At 39.1% G+C, this 26,474-nt stretch overlaps 1 protein-coding gene across 3 annotated transcripts in view; it reads right to left on the bottom strand.

Moving 5' to 3' along the window:
- The window catches only part of ASTN2 (astrotactin 2), an 856,022-nt gene that overhangs the window by 564,886 nt on the left and 264,662 nt on the right, over positions 1-26,474 (bottom strand). For all 3 annotated transcript variants that reach the window (XM_081282178.1, XM_081282176.1, XM_081282177.1), the window contains one exon: positions 1,067-1,174. In XM_081282178.1, the coding sequence (XP_081138304.1) occupies positions 1,067-1,174 (108 nt within the window). The remainder of the gene's footprint in view (positions 1-1,066; positions 1,175-26,474) is intronic.

Here is a 26,474-nt window from a genome sequence, read left to right as displayed (position 1 = left end):
TGGTGAATGGGTAAAGGGCATGAAGGAAGGCTGGTGGGGGTTATTTCTCTTCCCCTTTCCTGCCTCAGGTACTCCAGTCTTGCTTAGCTGCCTTCCTTTCAGTAGTACTCAGAGCCCATAGATGGCTCCATCATTGGCATGGAGAACATGTTGGCATTCCCAGAGTCTCTTCCAAACATGCAATCTCACACTTGTTGATTTCCTATTCTTATAAAATGCCAGGAGATGAAGAACTGGATTCACATTCACAGATGATTGCCTGAAATATGCTATGTTTTCATATATAGCATGTTGAATCATCAGAGAACTATGGACCTTGGGTACAAAAGATAGTCCTTTATGGAGCTCTGCTCCAGCAATTTGACATCACCTGAATTTGACTATCATCATGAAAAATAATGCATCAATACTGACTTTTTTTTCTGTGCTTGGGATTGAAATCAGGGCCTCACACAGGCTAGGCAAATGCTCTATCACTGAGCTACACCTCAGCCTATCCCAGATTATATCTGTTGAAGATACTGTCTATAAACCCATTTAAAGTCTTGTTTATAGGGACCACCTTGAGGTCTTTCTCCCTGGTCAACATCATGTAAATGGAATTTTAAGAATAAATGCCCATTTCTCTCCCATAGATTCTGTACATTTTACTTATGAGTACATTTCCCTTTACATTTTTCCTTCTAGAGATCTCTGAGTTAAGTCAGCATTCTTAAGAACTACATAACATGGTAGACATGGGGTACCTGGAATTAATCCAACCTGAATTTCAGTAATTATTCTTATTCCTGTTTTTCTTTCAATATGATTAGTTATTTCATTTCATGTGTTGAAATTTTTAAAACTGCATAAATAAAAAAAAAATCCCAAGACCTTTGATAGATGATGTAGGAGAAAATAAATAAAATAGAGAAGAGATCAGGAAAAACAAAGGTCAAGAGTCTGGCCAGGGTAGGAGATACCAAGCTCCATGTTAATCAGAATGGAGAAAATTTAGGTTTGTCACTGATCACAAAATCTGCTTCCACAAACTCCTGTTCTGGAACCTTCCCAAGGACTCTGTTACCTTTGCTGCGACGGCGACTGCGGTACTGCTCTGTGTAGAACGTCAGTTGTGTTTCATCGTCTGCTTCTGAACCTGAAGTCCCCTTGGTTCTCCCAAAGCTGATTCCCCCTGCAAGGAAGCACAATCCACCAGTGAGCCTCACAGACCTCCAGAAGCCTGTTAAATCCCTCAACCATCTCACACATGGGCAGCCCCATCCCCAGACTTCTCTTCGTAAATCCCCAGTCACCCAGGAGTCAGCATGATTAATGGGAAGGAGTCCAGGGTCTGCAGTGAGGCGGAGCAGGGTTCCAACCACCGCTAGGCATCTTCCAGGCTGTGTGACCTTGAAGAGACACGTCACCTTTCAGGGCTTTCTCTCAAATAAGAGCAATACTGTTAACCTTGTGAGGTTTGCTCTTCAGATTAAAGGAGACAGAATATGTAAAATACCAGTCTACAGTGGGCCCTGAATCATGGAGAGCTACTGTTGCTTTGCATGTGGAGCCTACCTCTAAAAAAATACACTCCAGGCAACAACTTAATTTCACACACATTTCAATCAAGGGCTTACTATATGCCAGGCCCAGAGCCAGACACTGGAGACACTGATAAATGTGACTCAGTCCTGGTGAGCCAGGGAATCATAAGCTAGTCAGATGGACAAATGGGATCCTTAGGAGCCTTAAACCTAATTCATGGCTTATGTTTACCACACAATGAGACACTAGGAATATGGAGGAGAGCAATTCATTTCAACATGAAGGACCTGGGAAGGTTTTATGGAGGAGTGAAGATTTAAGTCAGGGCTTAAAGGATGGATGGGGCTTCAGTGGTAGGAAAAGGAGTTCCAAGGGGAAGTAATTGTGGAGCATCCCCGAGGATGGAGCCCATGGGCAGCTGGAGGCAACAGCAGGTCTTGTGCTGGCTGTTAAGAACATGCTGGAGCCACACCTTGGCCATCCTTGAGTGCCAAGTTGAGGAGGAAGTGGGGGTGTGATTTTTATATTGGGTGTCAAAGAAGGTTTCAGAGAATGAGTGTGAGTTGATGAGGCCTGTGAACCAGCAGGAATGCTGTGGGGGTGCCCAAGCCTAGATAGGTGCCAGGCAGGGAGAGCAGTGGAGAGGCTCAGTGATCCTTCAGGTGAAAGATGAGGGCTTTGGTGAGGGTGTGTACAGGGAGGATGAGGAGGAGGACGAGATTGGGTGTGGGAGGTGCTTCAGAGACAAGCACAGGGCACTGTGCAGGGAAAAAGGGTGATGTATTCCTATACTATGAACAGTTGATCACCTAGAATGAAAAAAGGAAGGCTGGAAGGAACTGATATTAAATAATTCTGATACTAGGAATATGGATAATTATTATCTTTACTTTGAGTATTTTAAATTGTTTTTTTAAAGGATGAGATATGGAAAGAGAGGGATTAAAAGATGGGCAAACTCTTTACCTCAAGGAGAAAGCAAAGATGAGTGTGCTTCTAAAAAGGTTGGGGGTGAGTGGGTGGGCAAGAGAGAATGGTTCGATTTTGAGTACTCTTTAATGGATGATGTTTTGGACATCTAAATAATAGGCTGTCTCTAGAAGGAGACTCAAGAATCCAGTAAAAGTGGTTATCCTGGGTGGAGAATTGAGTGGCTGAAGAGTGGGGATAGAAGGAGGCTACTTTCCCATGTAAATCCTTTGTATCTTTTGAGTCAAGAACTATGGCAACCCATTATCTACTTGAAAGTTCCACCTGAGGAAAAGAAAAGCATAGATTAGAGGAAAATGTTATTCAATTCACGAAAGAATTTACTATGTAATTTCCTCTGGTAGGGATTTGAAATGGCATTCAGTATACAGAAATTCCACTTGCAAACACATTTTCTGCAATACTGTTATTGCAATTCATTCTTTCCAGCAATGTTGTTATGCAATCTACTCTCTACCTAGAAGATTTGTGTACAAGATGGCATGCAATCCCCATCATGATATTCTCATAAGGGAGATGTAATTAACAAACTAGATAATAAAGAAAAGATAAAAGAACATGTTGGGAAGTTAACTTGCCAAAAGTCACACCCCTGATAAGTGGGAGAGTCAGGATTTAGGGCTAATTTGTCTTACTCCATCTGGATTGTGTTTGTCTAGTACATAAATTACTTTCCTTGGAAGAACTTTTGCTCAAAAGCCTTGGGAAAGCAGATTGTCCTTCAAATGTCAAGGTACCTAGTTCTGTGTTATAAGCCTTGCATACATTATCCAAACTCATTATCAGTAAGAGGGAGGTATCAGTTTCTTCATCTGTACAGTGGACACAACGAGGTTTGGAAAAGGAAAGTAATTTTTCAATAATGAGTGAAGCTGGATTTTGAAAACAAGGAGGACTGATGGCTAAGTTCAAATTTTGAATCTCTTGCTATGGTACCTCTTGGTTTAATGCTCCATAAAATGGAAAGATGAGTTACCATCCCCCTGATACCTCCCTCAGATAGCAAACAAATAGGGAAATCCAAGGACAAAAACAGCTGTTCTTTGTCCACACATGGGTCATCAGGCATGGTCTTATGCACACCTCCACCATATCCTACAAATAAAGGGGGAAAAAAAGGGAAGGAAATAAAAGGAAAAAAAATGTGCATGAAGGGGTGGTACTGGAAGAGGAAGGAAGATTTTTGTTTACCTGTGCATAATTCTCAGCCAAGGGGAAAATAAAGGTGTCTAATCAAGCACTTCCTTGTGTACAAGAAGCATTTGTCATTCTTCCTGCTGCTCTCTGAGCAGGAGAGCAGGAGGGAGGGGTCTGTGCCTGTAGAAGTCCACCCAGACCCTTTCCACTGACCCTTTATAGCCACTCCCAGATTTTTAAATATTCTAGCTAAATCCTCCCTCTATACCTTCCTTGGGTCCTACATCCTTTTTACCTTTCCTCCTTTGGTAAACAAATGATCCATGTTTTAGTCAGCTTTTATGCTATGACCAAAAGAACTGACTAAAACAATTTTAGAGGAAGGAAAGTTTATTTCAGGCTCATGGTTTCAGAGGTCTCAGTCCATAGATGGCCAACTCCATTGCTCTGGGCTACTGCTGAGGAAGAACATCATGGTGGAAGAGTGTGGTGGAGGAAAGAAGCTCAGGACATGGCACCAGGAAGCAGAGAGACTCCTTCACTGTAGACAAAGTGAAGCCCCCAATGACCCACCCCCTGCAGCCACACCCCACCTGCCTACAGTTACCAACTACTTAATCCCTCTCAGGGGATTGATGCACTGATTAGGTTTAGGACTCTCATAACCCAATCACTTCACCTCTAAATTTTCTTCCATTGTCTCATATATGAGCTTTTGGGGGATACCTCGTATCTAAACCATAAACAAATGTGGCATATAGGATTCAGACAGTTATTTCCCTTCTGGGACAGTCTAGTATGGGTGTCAAAAAGGTCACCAGGCAATTCCAATAAGAACAGCTAACACTAGCACAGCACTGTCTGTCTTGCAGGCACTGTTCTAAACCCTGGAAGCACTCTGTCTTGTCTTCATAAGAACCCTCCGGGGTAGGACACTCCTTTCATTTCCATTGGAATGGATGAGAAAATAAAGTTGTAGGGAAATGAGGAGATTCACACAGCTGTAAGAAGCAGAAGCATAATTCAAACTTTGCCACTGGATGCAGAGTCTACTCCATCTCTGTGCTAGTATATGATAAAAATATGAGTGAACAGCTCATTTAATGTCCATAGTCATCCCTGAAAGGGTAGTATCATCAACCTTGTTTTACAGACCAATAACTGTCTCACAAAGGTGATGTGAGGGAGTAAATGGCCAAGCTGGAGTAACAATTGGGTCTGTTACTTGCACTGTCTCATAGCTAATATGAGACAGCTGGAAGAGAAAGAAGAGTGTGTGTTGCCACGCGTGCGTGTATGTGTTTGTGTGTGTGTGTGTGGTGTGCATGTGTGCACACAAATGCCTGATGAGTTAATCACTAAGGACTAGCCAGTCTATTTCCTGATTCCATTACAAGGACGTACATTCCCCTTCTTCCTGTTCTTCCCCTGAGGTTTGCAATGGTGTTTATTATAGCAGCTCTGATTAAGTTCAGCAGGATCCTAGTGATCCCTCCATCCTTCCACATGTCCAAGCACACAGACACTGTCCAACGTAACTACCCCAATGACTCCCCTTTGGGTCAACCCTCTATTCCCACACCTGCCCACCCCCTTCACCTTCCTGTTAAGTATTCAGGGATCATTTTCAGAGGGGAAACTGAGGCTGAGAGAGAATGCCTCTAGAACAGCTGGCTCAGAAGAAATATAATGCAAGTCACATTTGAGTTTCAAATGTTCTAGTAGCCACATTAGATGGGTGGGGCAGATACATTTTCACAATATATTTCACTCAATATTTGTAAACCATCATCATGTCATCATAACAGAAAATGATCTTATATTTTTCATGAGTCTTCAAAACCCACTTATATCACATCGCAATCCAGACAGTCCACATATCATGTGCCCCACACCAGAAGGCACAGTTCTGGAGGTATTTATTCAACAGATCTCTGAGTATAACTGACTCCAGGATCTGGGCACGGGAGAGAGTGGAATAAGCTATGGAACCAAGGAATGTGTTAATTTTTAAAAAATAAAAAGAGAGACTTGGATGAAAGCTGATGTAGCTAGAATTCTATTAAACAACACTGTTCCAGTGTTCCAGCTCTCAAGGCTCTTAGAGACTTATTTCTTGGTTTCAATGTTAGTTTAATCCATGAACAATTAGAGATAATGTCCTTTGTTAGAAAGAAATTAGGCTACCAGAATCAGACATGAGTTCTAATGCTACATCTCACTTATTAGCTATGTGTCCTTGGGCACAGCACCTAATCTCTCTGAACTTATTTTTAAAACAATAAATCTTGAGTTTGCACTGTCATTATGAGGAAAATGATATTCTGTACGTGAACAAAGATCAAGAAAGTGAGACTAGAGGGACTTTCCTTCCTTACGAGTTTAATGGGAGGGAAGGGAATACTGATGGGTAACCGTGGTCACCTCTACACTCTGGTTCAGAAAGGAAGGTGGCAGCCACCCAAGGCATATGGACTCTAAGTGCCCATATAATCTGCAGGGGCCATAGGCCAATCACAGACTGACTTGGAGATGATTCTGATGGCTGGTGAAAAGCCCCCCCCCCCCCCGTTAGCATTTTAATATAAAATTGGTGATTTAATGCACTAAAATGCAGCCATGAATTATACAGGCCTGCTCTAGTATTTTCATTTAGGGGCTGAGAGAAAGTAGGAATAGTCAGAGACTGGCAAGAGAAAAGAGGATGCAATCTGTTTACTGGAACTAGTGGATTCTCTGGCCTTATTCCTCGAGCCACTAATTCCTTTGTCCTCAATGATCTCAGAGCCATTAAGAATATGGTAATGAATTGTATTGGGGATTGATTGGAAGCTGGTTCAGTTTTGTACCTTTGTGATAATGTCAGGGTGTGTCCTGGTGTTGGCTAGAATTAAAAAGTAATAAATAAAAATGAAATATAAAGAAAAAAATATGGCATAGCACACACCACAGCCTGGTAAGAACAACTCTGGCCACTTCACATGTGATACCCTATTTAGACCTCAGAAGACGTCTAAGAGGTAAGAATCATACTCATTTGAGTGAAAGACGAACCACTATTTGGAATGTCAGTATTGCTTATCTAAGATCACACAAATCACAAATGGTAGAACCCATGTTGGAACCCAGCTTTTGTTAAGTTCAAAAACCCTGTTCTTTTTTCTTTCTTTCTTTCTTTTTAAATATTTATTTAGTTGGACACAATAATTTTATTTTATTTATTTATTTTTATGTGGTGCTGAGGATAGAACCCAGGGCCTCGAATGTGCTAGGTGAGCACTCTACCACTGAGCCACAACCCTAGCCCCAACAATCCTGTTCTTAAAAAAAAGAAAAAGAAAAAGAAAGAAAAGATGTTCAATATCATTATCTGTAGGGAAAGGCAAATCAAAACCATAGATATGAAGTCATATCCACCATGTTGGCCATTAGGTAAATAATACAAAAAATAGATGTTGGTGAAGATGTAGTAAAATTGGAACCATCATAATTATTGGTGGGAATAAAAATTGAGAGAGCCACTGTGAAAAAATGATTTAGTGATTCCTTAAAACAGAATTACCAGATGACCTAGGATTTCCATTTCTAGGCATATGCCACAAATAACTAAAGATAGTGTATTCAAACGAAATGTGTTCATGGATGTTCATAGCAGCACTAATCACAAAGCTAAAAGGTAGTAACTAGTGCCCATCAGACAATGGGAGGATACACAAAATGTGGCATCCCACACGGAATTATAGAGCCACAAAAGAAATGCAAACTCATGGCACCATGTTGATGAACCTCACCAACATTTTGCAAAGTAAAAGAAGCTAGATATAATTGGAATCATACCACATCTGGCCTTTTATATCAAACATTTAGAAAAGGTAAATCCATAGAGGTGGAAAGCAGACTGGTGGTTGCCAGGGTTGGGAAGAGGGAGGAGAGGACTAGGGAGTGACTGTTAATGAGTACAGGTTTCTTTTGAGGGTGCTGGAAATGTCTTGGAACTAGACAGAGGTGATGGCTACACAACCTTGCAAATGTGCTAAGTGCCAATGAATTATACACTTTAAAATGATTAATGGTTAATTTTATGTGATGTGAATTTTAGCTCAAAAGAACATTAAAAAAAAAAAAGAGGCTCTCTTTGCAGCTTCACTAGACTGATCAGAGGACTGCAGAATGGGGGAGGTGAGAGCTACGAGGGAAAGGAAGAGGGACAGTTGGGACATAGGGTGAAGGTGTTGCAAAGCTGCTTTGAAAAGGGCCGAGAGTTCAGACTTGCAGGGCCCCAGCACACTATTTCAGGATGTAGAGGGTAATCATTCAGTCATCTCAGACCCAGGGTTCGCCTCAGAAAATTACAGCAATATCAGCCATCCGCCTATTCATGCAATACCCATTACCTAAGTGCCCACTCTATCAAACACTGTTCAAGGCACTGAGGATGAAGTGAATAAAACAGACAAAAAAACTCCTGAATTCTTTAAGTTTTCTTTCTGGTAGTGAGGAATGTAAGGTATTGTAGGAATAATATTCTGGGGCTTAGCAAAGCCTTCTCTATGGGAATTTCATATGACAATTTTGCTGGTAGAGATACTTGGAGGTATTTAGAAGTTTTCCACAAATCACACGGATACCTGGGTAGTATTCTAGGAATCTAACCCCCGATTTGCTCTAGGAAAAATCAGGGCATACAGAAAACTTGAAAGTGATATGGCTTCTGCAGAGCCCCGAACAAGAGGTTGCATGGTCTTTCCTGGGCTTCTAAGAGTTAACTTGCTGCTCTTCTTTGCAAATCTACCTTCTCTGCTTGAGCTGCCCTGCCCATGGATCTGCTTCACCAGCCTCTGGTTGGCCCAGTCCTTCCACACTGCACTTCCTGCTCTTGCTATCATGATGGATGGTGGTGACATGGTAAATTATTCAAGCTCCGTGTCTTCCTCAAGCTGGTGACAGCGATATTGCATTTTTAGATTGCCCAGAACTGCACCAGATAAAGAAATATATGGCTCAGGAATGCAAAATCCCATCTGACCCCCAACTATCCAGGGAATACAAATGGTGCCAGTTATGGGAAAGGGATAGAATCAGGTTACAACTTCCCATATCCCCTAAACCACACAACTTCAAAGGCTCTCAGCTCTAGGGCTTAACCACAGATATGCATTCACCTCTTGGAGGTATTTTGATCACAATTATTACCTGTCATGGAGCACCTGCTATATAGTCCAGGCACTTTATATAGAGGATACTACATATAGTCTTGTACAAACCAAACACAGGCTGAGGGTAGTGGATGTCATTACCTGTGGTCACACAGCTGGGTAAGTAACAAGATCTGGATTCAATCTCTGACTTGTCTGAACCCCCAGGGAAAAGGATTTCTGCAGCATTTCTGGAATTAACAGTTAATTTGTAAAATTGGTCTTTATGGTGAAAAATTCTTATTATAAAAATATAATTAAACATGATTATTATGATTTCAGAAAAAATGGAAATTATCCAGAGGTCCTTTTATACAAGATTTTAAAAAATGATGCCATGTCTCTGAAATAGACTTTCATGAGACCATTAAATACAGTGACATAAATCTATATTTATTGACAGGTAAAATTTTCTATGATACATCATTGTTGACTGAAACAGTATATAGAGAAGAATACAAAGAGGGATCTACTTGGATAAGCCTCTGTTCACTTGATGATATTTGGTGTAAATTCCACTGCATGTGTAATAAAAGTATTTATATTTTTAACTTGAAAAGAAACAAAAAGTCATCCTGAGATATTATTATGCAAGATTCTAAACCAAGTGTAAAAATACCTATCATATAACTCTAAGTATAAAACAATCCTATTATGTTTTTCAAATATATACACACACACAAAGATTGTAGGAGATATGCTGAAGTATTAAAATAGTTTCTTTGGATGATAAGATTTGGAGTATTTAATTTTTTTTCTTACTGTTATTCATCTGTATTTTATAAATTTCCTCCAGTGAATTCTAGTGCTTGCTAATAAAAAGACAATAAAATTATGTGAATTTAAAAGATAAAATGTTTTATTGCTGCAGTTTAAACCCATTCCTTATGTGACCTTTAGTGTGATACAGTCACCCCAGGGTGAGATTGTCCCAACCTCCAAGAAGGGAGATACCCAATTTATCCACGATGGGGGAGAAGTTCTCCCAGGCTAATTTCCTATTTTGTGAACATGAAGCTCCATCTTTTGGAATAAGCCCCTGCTCCTGGGAGAGGCTGTATTTTCCAGAGAGGGCCATAACACAATCTGCCATTCCATACTCCCTTCTGCCATGTGAGCTTTGTCACTGTCCTCTCAAAGGTGGAGTCTCATTTCCCTGCCCTTGAATCTGTGATGGCCTTAGGGATGAGCCTATTATCCACAGAACACTGTGGAAGTGACTGAGACCTCTGAGGCTAGGCCTAGCAGGTAATGCAGCTCCTACCTGGCTCTACTGAAACTCTGGCTCTCTGAACACTCCTGTACCATATTTTGAGAGTCACAGATGTGTGCAGAGACCATGTGTAAGTGTCAACATTCCCTAGGTGATCCAAGCCTCCAAGACAGCCAAGCCATTCCTAATAGCAAAATGTGGCAGAAGCTTCTAACTGATCCCAACCTGTGGTCATCTGAGTCCCCAGAGTTTCCCAGATGAGGCCCAGTCATTGTGGAGCTGAGATAATTCATCTCTTTTATCTTTTATGAATTCCTGACTGCTAAAATCCAGGACCTAAGAAGATGGCAGTTTTAAGGCACCAAGTATGGGATTAGTAGGCAATCAGAACACTGCCCTTGTCCAGTCCCATAAAAAGGTTCAGACTCCTTCTAAGCTATCACCATATGGCAGCCCTAGGCAACGGAAAGATGAACTGGGTGTCCAGAGACCCAAGTCCTAAGTCTGTCCTGTTACTAAAATGATGTATGCAAAAGATATTAACATCCAGCAAGTACCGCAGAGCAGTTAACACCTTTATTTCTTTCCCAAAGATAGCAGCTCATTTGACTCTCATGATGCCTGAAGAAGACAGGTATCGCTATTTGAAAGATGAAATCACTGAGGGTGAGACACTACAAATGGCTTGCTTGCTCAAGGTCACATAGACCATAAATGGAAAAGCAGAGAGTGAATGCAAAGGGAGGTCTAGAAGGTAAATGTGGGTGAAAGGGCAGATTTGAGACTTTAAGATTGGTCTGGAATCACATTCCCTGTAATTTCCACCCCATAGATTCTATGTGGCTGTTCCTTGACCCAGTATGATAGTCCTTCAGTTGTCCGAAGGATGCTCACATAATCTTTCCATCCAAACTAAATATTCCCATCAATTCTTCTAGTTATTATTTTATTATAAAGTTAAAAAGCTATGCATTGTGGGTTATAAAATAATTTATACACAAAAAAAACACAAATAAAAAATAATAGTTAAGCCAAATACTATTATTTCCAACTGACTTACTTGAGGTTTTTAGTCAGGCATAAGTCCTTACAATATGTCATTATCTCGTAATGAGTATACAGTGTTTAGTTAAAAAAAAAAAACTATGCACAAGCTGATTCATTTATTTTTGTCAGAAATATATATATTGAAACCTAATTACATGCTTCTCACTTTTTCTATTACTATTCTATTATTTCTTTCTATTGTATACATACACATATGTGAATTTATGCACACACATCTAGATCTATATATATATACATATATATATATATATACATATATATATACACATTCATATCTTCATTTATATACTATCTATATCCATATTCCCAAAACATCAATAGTGATTTTCTCTGAATACTAAGATTTTCTTCTTTTTGATTTTTTTCTTCCCCCATTTTAAGAAAATGAACATAGATTGCTTGAGAAACTAAAAGCTAAATACAATGTCATAAATATTACCTCATTAAGTATTCACTTTCAATACCATTTAATGTCTTCAAATATTCCAATGTATCAATATGATCATTTATTTAGCCAGTTCCCTATTGTTTATAAATTTTACATTGTTTTCAAATTTTACTAGATCACATCACACATTCTTATAGATCTTTTTTTTTTTTTTTTTTTTTTTTGTAGTGCTGGGATTTTCTGTAGTGTCTAACACATGCTAGGCAAGTGCATTACCACTGAATTACATTCTCAGCTCTAGAAAAATCTTTATTCACATCCTTGTGCATCCCGGTGTGGAGTTTTCTTAAAAGTAAAGAGGAAATCACTGGGTCAAAGAGGATCTTCAGACTTAAGGGTTTTGCTCTGTGTTGTCAAGTTATCTACCAGAAAGGATGTAGTGATTTCATCCTGATCAGCTACATAGGAGAGTGGTTTGTTCACTATACCCTCTATAGCACTAGGTATTAGATCATTATTTTTAAATCCTAGTGATCTTGATTTGCAACCCACATTTCAAATTAATTTTGTCATATTCTTTTCAATGTACTCTAATGGCTCAAGTTGTTTCTAAGTTTTGAGGTCCAGAACCAGGTGTTCACAGTTCATCTGAGATCTCACCTGCACCAGGCAGAAAGAGACGATCAGCTCCTTCTTTCTGAACATGAGACTTAAGAGTTGTGCAGCCCAGAACTGCTGCAGCTTTCCTGGAAGCTGCCTTGTATTCAATCTGCTCATGGTTCTTTGTTCACATGCACTGCAAATAAAGCTGGTCTTGGCCATCATGTATTTGTAAAATTGATTTTTCTCAACCAAAGTACAGAACATTTTGTACTATCAAATTGTATCTGCATATTTCAGCCCTTTCTTCTCGTCTCTCAAGATACATTTCATCCTAATCCTCTGATCTCATGTTTTCACTGTTCCCTCATTGCATGTCCTCTGTGAACTGGATAAACATGAAAAGGAGCAGGAGGTAAGAAAAGGAATTAATAGTTACTAGGTACCTGTTAAATGTCAAGCAACCAGACAAGAAATTTATGCGTGCTAAAATCAATTAGTAGGGGCTGGGGTTGTAGCTCAGCAGTAAGAGTGCTCGCCTAGCACTTGTGAGGCCCTGGGTTCAATCCTCAGCACCACATAAAAATAAATAAAATAAAGGTATTGTGTCCAACTACAACCAAAAAATAAATATTTTAAAAAATCAATTAGTACAGATAATAGTGTAAATAAGTTGATGTGGTCATCCCCATTTTAAGTATCAGGAAATTAACGTTCTTAGGGAGTGTGTGTCTTCATCAAGGCCACACAGACAGTAAGGAGGAGGAATAGTTTGGGAAGATTAATGGGGTCCTTACTACTGCCGGTATCCCATGGCAGGTCTTCCATTACCTAAGACATTGACATCAGTGTTGGAGAAAGCCATGTGGAGAATAGACCTTGACAGCTGATGGCTAGAGAACTATCCACAGGTTAATAGCAGCCCATTAACTGTTCCCTTTCTGTAATAAATAAAAGTGGATCATCTAACCATACTATCAAGCAGTCTAGAATTTTTTTCCTTTGGATTCAAACATACATTGTTCATTCAATAAGTATCTGTTGAAAGCCTATAATACCAAGAACTGGATATGGAGTTCAGAGAAGAGCAGAAACACCCTCTGGCATTGGGAGTTGACACTGAATTGGGGAGAAAGAATATTAAGATAAACACAGAGATGACTATGTTCATGAGATGCTTGGAAAATATCTTGATGTCCAAATATCCCGTGTCTGCAGTTTGTCCCTAATATGCAGGGCAACAAAACATTACAAGTAGATATGCAGTTTGCCTAGCATTATTCTTAGTGTACTCATGATAAAGATCCTGTATGATCCTGGTTTCCCTTCCAAAACACCCACCATGAATATTTGACCAACTGACTTCATTGTTTGTGAGAATCAAAATCATGTTTCCAAATGCTTGTTAGCACCTATTTGTAAGCAGAATAAGATTGGTCTTTTAGAATTTTAGAAGCTCCTATGCCTGCCTTGATTCCTTCAAGATCACAACCAACTCTGTGGTTCTGAAAACATATCCTCAAATCATTTTAGCACCTGGGAAAGTAATTTGCTTGCACCTGGAGACAGAAGTTGAGGCAGACAGACACTTGAAAGCAAATACTACCTCCTCTGTATGTATGGTTGACTCCATTCCTTATGAAACATCTTTATTCTCCTCTTCTAGTTTTCAGGGTTTTTTTTTTCCCTCCCCTTAGATCTAAGTGACAGATCTGACAGATTCAGAATGAATTTAGTTCTCTACTTTCATCTGGTAATAAGATTTCAGTTGTTTCATGCAATGGGACAATAATTTTCTTGTTCTTATTGTTCCAAAAGCAATTTTAAAAGCTTATTTTATTTTTGTTCATTTTCTTTCAAATTTGCCCACTCTGCATTGACAAATTTGAAGTCTCAGCCTTTCCAGGAGTAATCTCATAAGTTTGGGCTAAACTGTTATGCACGTTGGCCTTTCCCCCCCATCTTTTAGTTTTCTGTACAAATGATTTTCTCCCTCTGTGTTTTTCCAATGCCCTTCCTCTTATAGCTATGTGTGATTATTTGTTCAGCTTTTCAAGCTTTCAGGGTCTTCCTGTCTGTAATACATCTACTTTATTTTAGAGTCTCTGAACATAGGATTAGAAAGAGCTATCCTCTGCTATTAAAATATTATGTGCATATGTGTTCATAAAATTTTGGTCACAATTTTTTCATATTTTGAAATAGAAATGTTAGTTCTTGTTTTACTAATATCCAGGTCTGGCAAGGGTTTTATGAAATGATCATTTTCCTAAATTGCTGCAAGCAGTGCAAATTTGTACAGCCCTTTTGGGAAGCAATTTGGCAATATAAAAAGTCTTAAAAAAATGTCCATCTCTTTTGAACCACTTCTGGGAATTCACCCTAAGGAAACCATCCTAAATATAGGCAAGGCTTTATGCACCATTAAACTCATTGTAATATTATGTATAAATATTAGAAAATGGAAAAGAGCCTGAATGTCCAACTTGAGGGGAAGAGTGAATGATGTTAGATTATCACACAGATTTTGATGTTGATAAAATATTATAAAAAATATGCTGCAATCCCACTGTTTAAAAAGGAGGATAGAAAAATGCAAATTCTATATTAATAAATGGTTAATATCAAATAGATATGAGGTTCTGCCTATATTATGAATAAGATGGTAATAATACTACCCTCTTGCAGATAACAATAAATTCTGGACAAAATATATCATACTATTAACTAATGGTTCTGAAAAGAAAATAAAAGCAGGCATATTTTGGAAAGAAACTGAAAATTGGAGGAAGGAGCCAGCATAAAATGCATTTTCAAAGTTTTCCCTTAAGGTTAAGACATACTTAGGCATGGCTCAGGCAATCAAAGTGCCAAAGAAATTTGACTGTCATTTTGAGTGGTTGACTCAATGGATGGGTCTCAGATCTCAAAAGTTACTGGAAAGTGAGAGAGAAATCAAGAAAAAGAGGGCCCCTAGAAGGGAAATCTAGTATCTGTAGGTAATCTCTGCAACATCTCCACTGACCTCTGATCATACCTACAGACTCCAATAAACTCCATTGAAGATGATGAAAAACCTTCACATCACAGTAAAGACAGAGCCTAACCAAGTTAACTTTCTTAAAAAAACAAAATGTCACCATTTCATAGAGGATTATAACAAAAGTCTCTATTCAATAAATACACAATGTCCAAAATTCAATCTGAAATTACTCTACATATGGTGAGCCAAGAAAATTGTATCTATTTGCAAGGGAAAAGATAATCAGCAAAGGCCAACTGTAAGATGGTCTAGATGCTGGAATTATCACATAGGCATGCTATCACTACAACTGTGACCAGTTAGGTAAATGATGGTGTAATGAATAAAATTGAAAAACTCATACATGCACGCACACACACACGAAACAAAGGGAGGTTTTAGTATTGAGAAACAACAAATAAACAAATAAATAAATAATCACCATATAGGCTTAATAGAATGAAGAAAATCATGGTCTTGAAGAGAGATTATTAGAAATCTGAAGAAGAGAAAGAAGAAAGGTCACAAAAATTAATGACTAAGTCACCCATGGGACAATATCAAAATTTTTAAAAACAGAAAACTGAAGTCTTAAAAACAAACAAAATAAACAGTGAAACAGTAAAAAAGAACAAAAAAAGGAATAATGGTTGCGTTTATCAAATTTAGTGTAAGACATGCACAATTCACAAGGCTCAGGAAACAGTAAACAAGGTGGATATCAAGGAGGAAAAAGTAGAGTAGATGAAGGGATTGGGGAGGAGGAAAGAAGGATGGGAAAAAGGAAGAAGAGTGGAACGAATCTGACTGAACTTTTGCACGTGATTCATGAAGGCAAAGAGTAAACTATAAATGGATTGAAGAGAGATCAATGGAGTGGAAAGAAGGTGGAGTGAGAAGTACTGGGGCCCAATTTTTGAAGCAGCTTGTATTCATAGTTTTGTAATAATGTCTGGGTGTATTCTGGTGTTCTGTATAACACAAAATAATAATATTTTTTAAAAAAATCCCTCAAATTGAAGGGAAGGAATAAAACCATATTTGCTTGTAGTTGGCATAAAAAATAATTTACAAAAATAATCACAAGGAATCTGCAAAACAACTATTAGAATCAGTGATTTTAGTAAGCTTAAAAAATAAAATGTAAATATGCAAAAAGCTAATTGCACACATACCAGCAGCAAACAACTGGAAAATGAAATTTCAAAAGCAATTCCACTTACAATAGTGCAAAAAAAAAACCACTCTGAAATACTTAATGATATGTCTAACGAACGACATGTGTGTGGTCTCTTCAATGAAAACAGAACACTGCCCAAAGAATTTAAAGAAAACCTAAATAAATGGAGAGAAATAGTAGGCTTGTGGATTGAGAAGACTGTATATTTTAAACTGTCATCCCTCCCAAATTTATCTCTAGATTGTATGCAATCCTAGTTATAATCCCAGCAGGCATATTCTTAGTAGAAATTAGTGAGATGATTCTAAAACTTATATAGGAATTCAAATAACTCAAAAATAGCAAAGTTCTTTTAAAATACAATAATCAAGACTTACCATACAGTTCTAATAACCAAGAAAATGTGGTGTAGGCTAAAGCATAGACACACAGAACAAAGAAACAAAGCAGAAAGATCAGAAATAGATATAATTTAATTTTTTTATAAAATTGCCAAAGGAAAGTCTTTTTGAACATATGGTGCTGGAACAACTGGAGAGTCATATGATAAAGGAAATGAATATAGATAGCCCCTTAGTTCATAACATTCATACATATTAACTTCAAATTGATCACAGAACTGAATGTAAAAGCTAAAACTGTAAACCTTCTAAAAGAAAACAAAAGAGAAAATTCTTTCTGACATTATAATGGACGAAGAAGGTCTTAGGAAACTAAATGCATGAACCATAAAGGCAAAAGCATCAAATTTGTTTTTTTATGAATAAAAACTTTTGCTCTTCAAAAGGCAAAACTAATAAAGGGAAAGACAATCCATAGAACAGAGGAAAATATTTGTAATACATATATATGAAAATGCTTGTATCTAGAATATATGAATACTCCATCTAACTTTATCATAAGTAGATAAACAAGCTAACTACAAAGTCTGCAAAAGTCCTGAAGAAATAACTCAAAAGTATAAATTATAGTAAGTACATGAGCAGATCCTCAACCTCTACAGTTATTAGGAAAATACAAATTAAACCCCAGTGAGATGCCACTCTACAACCATTAGTATGGCAACATTTAAAATCAAATTGGCCTTACCAATTCTGACAAAGATTTGGAACAAGTAACACTCATACATATTGCTGATGACAATGAGCATCCTGCATCTACTTTGAAAAATTTAAAAAAAAAAACACTGTTTTCTGAAAAAGTTAAACCTATAGTAACAACCACATGACCCAGATAACACAGCCTTATTATCTACACCAGAGAAATAAAAATATATGTCCACACTTATATATAAATGTTCACAGTGCTTTTATTCACAGCAAAGAAAAAAAAACTAGAATCAATTATAATGTCCATCAACAGGTGAACAAAGGAAATAGAACACTTCCATATAATCAAAACCATTTAGCATTAAAAAGAAACTATTAATATGTACAATGATCTGTGTGGATCTCAAAATCACTATGCTGAAAGAAAGACAACAGACACAAAGGAGTACATAGTATAAGATCCTATTCATATAAGAGAAAGGCAAATCCAGTCTCCAGTGACACAAAGCCCATCTGTGGTTGCAAGAATGTTGTGGGTAGAAAGATCACATGGCAAAAGGTCAGAAAGATTCTTTGGGGGAATGTTCCCTGATATATACACAACTGTCTTCCCAAACTCACTGAATTGCAAACTGTAAGTTGATATAGTTTATTGTGTGTAGTGTGCTGTATATAAATTGCACTTAATAAGTTTATTGTGTGTAGTTTGCTGTATAAAAATTGTACTTAATAAAATTGATTTCTTTTTGAGGTATTGGGGATTGAACCCAGGGGCTCCATAACACTGAGCTACATCCGCCAGCCCTTTTCATTTTTTATTTTGAGACAGGGTCTTGGTAAGTTGCCCATGCTGGACTCAAACTTGTGATGCTCTTACCTTAGCCTCCCTAGTTTCTAGGATTACAGGTGTACACCTCTGCACCAAGCTGAAAATTTGGTTTAAATTGCACATATAGAATATTTTTTAAAACTTTGTAAAAATTGTAACATCAATGTTGGTGGTATTTATATGATGAAATTAAAGGAATTTTTATTTTTCTGCTTGCACTCTGGGGCTCTTAACAAACTTTCCATAATGAACATAAGAAAACTATGGCATATATCAGATTAAGAACAACATTGTATTACTGGTTAAATATAACTAAAATTTATTCTTTAAGACAACTTGTAATTTGGGGTAAAAAATGGGAGTTCATAACCCACTTGAATCAAATGTATGGAAGATGATATGTCATGAGCTTTGTAATGTTTTGAACAACCAATAAAAAAAAAGACAACTTGTAACTGAATAACCCTCTTCTTGGTGGTCATATTTAAGAAATGGAAAAAAAAAAGTAGAGGAAATCTCAGGTGGATGAGTGGCCTCACTTCTCTGCATTTCAGGCATGAAATTGAGACAGAGACAATTCAATAATTCATCATAAATTGTGTTTTTAGCGGAATAATTCTTCCTCTAGCTATCTAGATAACTGAGGCTTTCATTGATACACTACATTAGTTCTGAATTAATCTGTTTATTTAACATTCATCATATATATCCATCATGGAGTAGAAAAAATGATTGGATTTGGAGTGAGAATGATTTTGGAGTGAGAATATCTGAGTTTGTGTTTTGGTTCTTCAATTCTGTGTTTCCCTGGTCATGCTAAATTTCTGATCCTAAGGTCAGAAAAGTCCATGCGGCTTACCTAGTTCTTCAGGGTAGAGTTGAGATAGACTTCTTGAATTGTGACTGGTTTGACTCCCCAAAGAACAATGTTGAAGAGGTCACATGGAGGAAAACTGAGTCCACAGTCCCAGGGGCTCAGCTCCAAGCCAACAGCTAGCATCAGATAGCAGCCATGTGAGTGGGCCATTTTGGATGTTCAACCCTGTTGAGGTTTTCATACCTGCAAATGATTATAGCCCCATCCAATGTGTGACTGCAACCACACAAGAGACCCCAAGTAAGAAGCACCCAAATTCCTGATCCACAAAATTGTGAGAAAAGAAAAAGGTGGTTGTTGTTATCCACAAAATTATCAAGTAATTTGCTACATAGTAATAATCACCATTAATATTGTCCTTTGGCGAGCTGCTTGACCTCCTTAAAATTGAAGTCTCACATCTTTAAAATGGGAATAGTATAAAATGGATACTGCTGTTCATGGTTTAAATGAGATTCCACATTGAATGTTGAAAACTTTGTGCCACTGAGAAAACATTTGGAGTTTTATTTTATTCCTACTATTGGGTTGTTGTTCACACAATACATGTGTTGGTGAATACCTACTAAATGTTAAAACCTTTGCAAGAGGCTGAGGTATGCCTATTAGTAAGATATATTCCTTCCCACCAAGGGATGCACATTTGGGTGGAGGAAGTCAGCAACACACCAGGTAACAGAGTAAAGGATGAAAAGGACACCATGTAAATAACTAAGGAAGCTGTGGGGTCACATGGCAGGGGGTTGTTCACACCTCTAGGAGTGTAAGAGATAATGGTCAGGACAGATTCAATGTGCCTGGATTGGGATGAGAGTAGAGAAGATAATCATGTGAGACAAATAGAATCAGGCTTAGCGCTGCACTCAGAAGTTGAAAGAAGAGAGAACACATGGATTTCTATGAAGAAGGCAGGGGTTTCTAAGATGCTTTTAAGACTTGATGTCACTATAGGGTCTCACTGATGTGCATTATTCTGTCTATGCAAGAATAATCAAACAAGTAAACAAACAAAGACAAGTGCTCAAGGTAAATGGATTCAGATAATTGCTAACTGAAAAACAAGCTTTGGAAGATCAAGGCAGGAACCGAAGCTAAGATATAGGGTTTCATTGAAAAAAAAAAAATCTCTCCTTTTGCACTGGGCCAGCATAGAAGAATTGCAATGCTGGGAGGCAAGAGAGGGAGCTTGGCTCCAAAATCTTTGCAACATTCAATTTTCAAAGCAGCTCAAGCTGCACAGGAATTTGCTTGCCTTCCATGGCTTGGTGGCTGTCCTGTGGCTAACAGAGTTGTTTCTGGATTTCCAGATGACAACAATTATCTTAAAAAGTGTGCATGAGTGTTGAGGGGAGGTTCTTGGCATCAGCAAAAGAGCATTTTTCCCATTCACCATCTAATTAAGTCCATATAACAATTCCATAACATAAGCAAAAGATCATAGAACTGACATGTGAAGCCATGTGTCCAGGAGATGACAGCAAAGAGCTAAATTAAGATCAGCTTGTGGTCTTCACGCCCAGAGCTGTGCCCCTATACTTCTGTGGACAGTATGGTAACTTAATGCTTGGCAATGGTGACTGGTGGTGATAACAGCGATGTTTTCAAAAAGCCATCGAGATCTCAGGCAGGTGGAAAAGAGAGAGAAGAGGCATATGTTGGGGATGGAGGACCTCAGTTTCCCCCTAGCTAGAAAAGGTTCATTATTCTCTGTGGCAGATTTATGAAAAGCTCTATTCAAATGCTAAATTTAATTAGCTCAGATCCAAGTGAAAGGGACCAAATTCAATTTGTTATTTGCACTCATTCTTTCTTGGACAAGTTTGGGATTTTAAACAGCTTTGGGAGAGTGTGGTGGGGGGGCAAGTTAAAAAGCAAGGAAAAATCAAAGAGGAAAACAAAGCAGTTCTAATACCCAGAGTTGTATCAATAATGCTATTTTCATAAAGAGTGAGATGTTATGGTTTAGATGAGGTGTCCCCCGAAAAGTTCATGCCCATCTCATAAGGCAAAATACTTTTAGTGCATTTCCAAGAGTCCCCATAGTTAACAGTTTCAGCATTGTCAAAAGTCCAGGCTTGTTTGGGGGATGGGAAAAGATCTCCCCATAAAGTCTCAAAATAATATATGTAAGAGCGTTTCCCCTTGCTCAGCTCTTGGTGTGGTCCCTGGCACACAGTAGGTGCTAACAATTGCTAACCAGAAGGAATAAAGCAAGAGCACTTTTCGCCAGCACCTCCCGTGGTGCTGCAGATGTTCTCCAATGTAATCCTGTTTGCTGAGTTATTAGCCGGTTAATCCCAAACAGAAATATCCCCCGTGTGCTGAGGGACTGCTTCTCCTCTCCCTGAGCTACCACCCCACCCCCACCCTTATTTCCATTCTGGTGGAAAATAGCATCTTTTCAAAGCAGTTGTTATACTCCATCTTTCTTCTTTAGACATGGTAGTCAATCCCAGGGTCACCTTCACAAATCTCTGGGTGTGAGCTTCTACCCAGAGGACCCAGGATCTCATAACAGTAGAAAGAACTGCAGATGAGATACCTTTGTAAAATTTCTGTTATCTAAAAAAAAACACAATTATTAACCTTTACCCATGCCCTGCAAGTGTAAAAGTGCCAGCTAACTCCATTATTGCTTAAAAAGATTCACAGGTCAGTGTTATGAAAAGAACTATTAATTAAGCTTAGAATTCCTGGGTCTTCATCAGTGTTGTCATATGGCTTCAGGAATGCCATTTAACTTCCCCATTTTCTCTCCTGATAAAAGAATTCTATATGCCCCATATAGACTGTAAGTGATCATCCGGTTCAGATACGATACCATCACCTGCCCAAGTAGGTATTCTTGCTCATCTCCCGTAAGCAGGTTACTGTGCCAGTCTCTCCACCCTAGGTCTCAGTCCTGACCTTAACTCTGATGGTAGTCACTGCTGTCCCCTTTGTCTCCTAGAGAATGCCAGTCTATACCCACATCCCATTTCTCTACTTGAGAGCACATCCTTAAGTTTGATCTTTTCCCATCAGCTCCACAGCTGCAACCTTAGATTAAGCTTTCATCCCCCCTCTGACTATGACATGAGCTCTTTGCCATTCTCCATCTTTCTACTTTAACATTCCCAAGGTGTGTTCTACACACATTAGCTAGAGAGGTCATATTATAAATATAAATCACAGCCATTCCTTCTACTTGAAAGTCTCCAATGGCTGTCCATCAAACTTAGGACAGTGCTCCAAATTCCACCACTGGATCCTAATCATGTAGCCCCAGGCTAATGTTCTAGCCTGTCTCCTTCTGCTAGCTCACAGTGCCCCACACACCCAGGCTGTCTTTCTGGCCATCAAATACACTAACCTTGGTCAGAGTCATAATACTGCTCTCTTCCTGCCTGCAATGTGCTTTTCCTACTTTACCAAGATCTTTGCATACATTTCACCTCCTCGGAGAAGCCTTCACTGACCACCTGCATCTACTGCCCCATCAATCTCTTCTCACTTTTCCTACTTTAATTTTCTTGGTCGCGCTTATGACTCTCTGAGAGGAAGTCATATCCTCATTGGTTACCTCTCTCTTACATTAGACTAGAAACTTTGGAGGCTCAGGACCCCTTCTTATCATCACTACCCTCTCTATTTAGACCAGTGCCTGATACATAATAAGTACTCAATAAATATTTATTGAATGCATGAATACATATTGCTCATGAAAAAAGCAGAAAAGTTCAAAACTGGATCGTTGAAGGGAAAATTATAAATCATCTGCTCAGGCAGACAGATCAACCAAAGGAGGAGAGGATTTACATGGAAGTGCATAAATCTCCTTCAAACACATACTTTTCAGAAACTCACCTATTTGGCTTTTTGAAGAACTCTAAGAAAGGAAAGGAAGAGAAGGAATGGATTTTATCTTACTGGGCATGATGTATTATTTCCCAACTGCTCTGATGTGTCAAGGAATTGGCTGCAAGCTTAAGGAATGGGAAGCCCAAGACTTGTGTGGCCAGGATGGAAGGCCCCTATTAAGGCTGAGATGTGCTTTCCCACATGTGCTCTAAGGGGTAAATGGACTGGGCAGTGGCCCACAGAGGCCCCTGCCCCTTCCCCATTCTCTCATCTGCTGGTTCCTGAATTTTTCACTCCACAGTTAATACCATAGCATACACTTATGAGTGCTAGAATGACATGTGACTGGGTCCTAGCTTTTGGACCTGCTTCTTTCTTACTTAACCTCTCTGGTCTTTTCAAAAGTATTTAATTTTTTAATATGTAATATGAAAAACAGACACTAATCCCTACATTTTCACCTTTCTTCTGTGGTAGGAATTGGCTGGAGAGTGACAAAAATTCGAAGCTCATACTGTGGTGTTGAATAATTACCCTACATTTCATAGAAAAATTTTTGAGGTCTGACTTTAGAAGCTCTCCTCTAGGTAGATTTTTCCAGATAGAGATGAACAGATAAAATAGCACTAGAACATGGAAAGGTAATTCCTACACTCTGCACAGCTATTATTTTATATTAAAGGAAATGATACATATTCAGAGATTATATAATTGTGAAACACAGAAGAATTACAAAATATTTTGGCTCTTGTTGAGCCTGGGAGAGATACAAGACTCAGGAACGGAAGAAGGTGGTGGTTCGTATGGAAACTTTATCCTACCTCTCTGTGAATGACTGAAACTCCACCTTCCCACACACATTCTGAGAACTTCCTGTAAAGTGAGTCATCACGTTTTTGAGGACAAGTCTTTGTCCAACATCTAGTGCATGCCCAGTTTATGGACTTAAACCAGTGACTGCAGGAGAGCCTGGGGACTCTTATGGACGGCTAGAACCCCACCGCATTTGTGGTAATGTGTCCTCCAGGCCTTCCTCAGAGGGACTTGTGGCTATTTGAATGATTATACACTAGGATCAGGGGAATAGCCACACATTTTCAAAGTCAGTTGAATATAAGTTGACATTGGTACCCAGGGACCCAAGGAATACGTAAGAGTGGAGGATGTGGGAAGCCATGTAACAGAATGGAGTCTTGACCTAGGTAGCAGAGGTATGGTCATTTCCCAAGTCCCCAAAGGCACCTTGCCATGAACATGCTTAACAGTTGGAAGAGTACTCCTCTCATGGTTTCCTTAGATTCTGTGATAAAAACATCCTCATGGGGAAGGCAAATGTCGGCATTTCCATCAGTAGCCAAGAGAGGAAACCAAAACTAGCCCCTCATCTTGAGGGCATTGGAAGTGATTGGCTTACTCTTGAAGACTTTATGGATACAGGAGCTGTAGTCTTCTTCATATCTATATTTAATTTACCAGTCTGGTCCCTTCAAAATTCAGAGTTTCTCTTTACTTTGTAAGGGATGCAATAGCCCGTCATATACTCCTGAACCCTGAAATCTTCACTGATGTGAACCCCCAATTCTTCATAGGCTCTATCTTATACTTTCTGCAGCACCTATCTCACCAAACCTTTGAACCTGATTTCAAGGGTAGAGAATGAGTCACCAAAAATCAAACAAGTTGTATGTCAATTCCAGCTGTTAGATGCAGTATCCCTGCTATAGGCAATTAACAAAGCCTCCACATGGGGTATCGATACGTCCACTGATCTGGAAAATAAATTTTTTCCATCTCTGGATGGAAGGCAGATCAAATCCAGTTTCTACTCACATGGGGTGGGCACTACTATGCATTTATAGTTTTGCCCCTGGGCTATTTCAAATGTCCTATCCTTTGTCATGACATGGTCTGGAGGGACACAGACTACCTGAACACTTCACAGAATGTCACATTGGTTAGGCCAGCTAAACAAAAAAGTGAAAGTGTGCTCAAGGGTTTGGTAAGATATGTACTCCAGAGGGTGCAAGATAAATCCTATGAAGAATCGGGGGCTCACCACATCAGTGAAGAGTTTAGGGTTCATTAGCCTATGTCATGTAATCACATCCCCTTTAAATAAAAGTATTCTGCATCTTTCAGTTCACACCTGAAGGAGGAATGCAGAATGTGTGTGGGGTTCTTTGGGTTCTGAAGACAGCAAATGACGCATTTGGGAACATTGCCCTGACCCACTTTCTAAGTTTCATGGAAGGCTGCTAGCTCTGAATGGATCACGGAGTAGGAGAAGGCTCTGCAGCAGTTAGGTCATGATACAACAGTCTCCATTTGCACCATTAGACTCAGTGAAGCCTGTGTGAGTTCTTGGTGGCCATCAGTACTACATGGAGTTTATAGCAAGTGCCAGATAGTAGACTCACAAATATAGACCCCCACCATTTTGAAGTATAGTCATATCATTTGGATCAGAGATCTACTCATTTGGCATAGTGGAGTGCTACTGGATCTTATCAAGAGCAAATATAGCCATGACCCAGCAGATAACATGGCCTGGTTCTGTCAGACCCAGCATATGTCATCCATCCTATGATCAGAGTGAGTCTCATCAAAAGATGAAAATAGCACTTTCAGGATCAAATCCAAGCAAGGTCAGAGAGCATAAATAAACTGTACAGATGGCCCAGGTCCCTCGTCATCCACCAGACAGCACTAGCACCTTATATTCATCTTGTACTTGTGGCCACATGGAAGCAAGAGAGGAAAAGCCAAGATTTTACAGAGGGGTATCGGGTCTGTATGTAGATTCAAGCATTCAAGTAAAAAACAGACACTGTTGCACTACTAACTAAACTGCCAGGGGTCATCCACCTTGTGGGGAAAAAGAAGAGATTCAACGTAAGGCATATGTGGATGCACAACTGTATTGGCTGGCCAGAGGCCACGACAGGGAAAGACAGTAAGATCCTCCCCCTTGCTTGTTCATCAACAAATGATTAAAAAAAAGAGAAAAAAAAACTCATGCTACAAAGACAACAGATGGCCCCAGTTGTGGTTGTCACTGGTGGTGGGTTTATGGAGGCGGCGGCAGAGGCTACTCTGGAACTTCCCCTTCAATTCAGACAGGTGCTACAACTCAAGGGTCTACACACATCTTGTCCCAGTTCCCTGGAGCCTGCTCACAGAGCTCGCAAATCTTACTCTTTTAAGTTGACTTTGATCATCCACAAAGGACAGAACAGCACACACAAAACATCAGGAACCAGATGAATAGCACAGAGCTCCAAAAGAAGCTGAAATTGTTGACCTACAGCATCCCTGAGGCCTGGAGATTCCATGAGAGCAAGTCAAGGATGGGTACGTTTTCTGAATGCTGTGGCTCTCTCTTTAGTCTTGCCACAGTATCAACTGGGAGCTGTTAAAACACATATTACCAGGCTTTAGCTCGGAGGGTCAGGGTCTGAGAAGCGACATTCCATCAAGTTCTCAGAAGACGTTGATGCTGTGTGTTCAGGAAATCTCTTGGAGGGTCACTGGCCTAGAGCAATGAGGACTGAAAGACAGA

The sequence above is a fragment of the Spermophilus citellus genome, assembly GCF_964194105.1.
Source record: "Spermophilus citellus genome assembly, chromosome: 2".
In the NCBI taxonomy this organism is placed as follows: Eukaryota; Metazoa; Chordata; class Mammalia; order Rodentia; family Sciuridae; genus Spermophilus; species Spermophilus citellus.
This window is presented reverse-complemented; position numbering and strand designations above follow the sequence as displayed.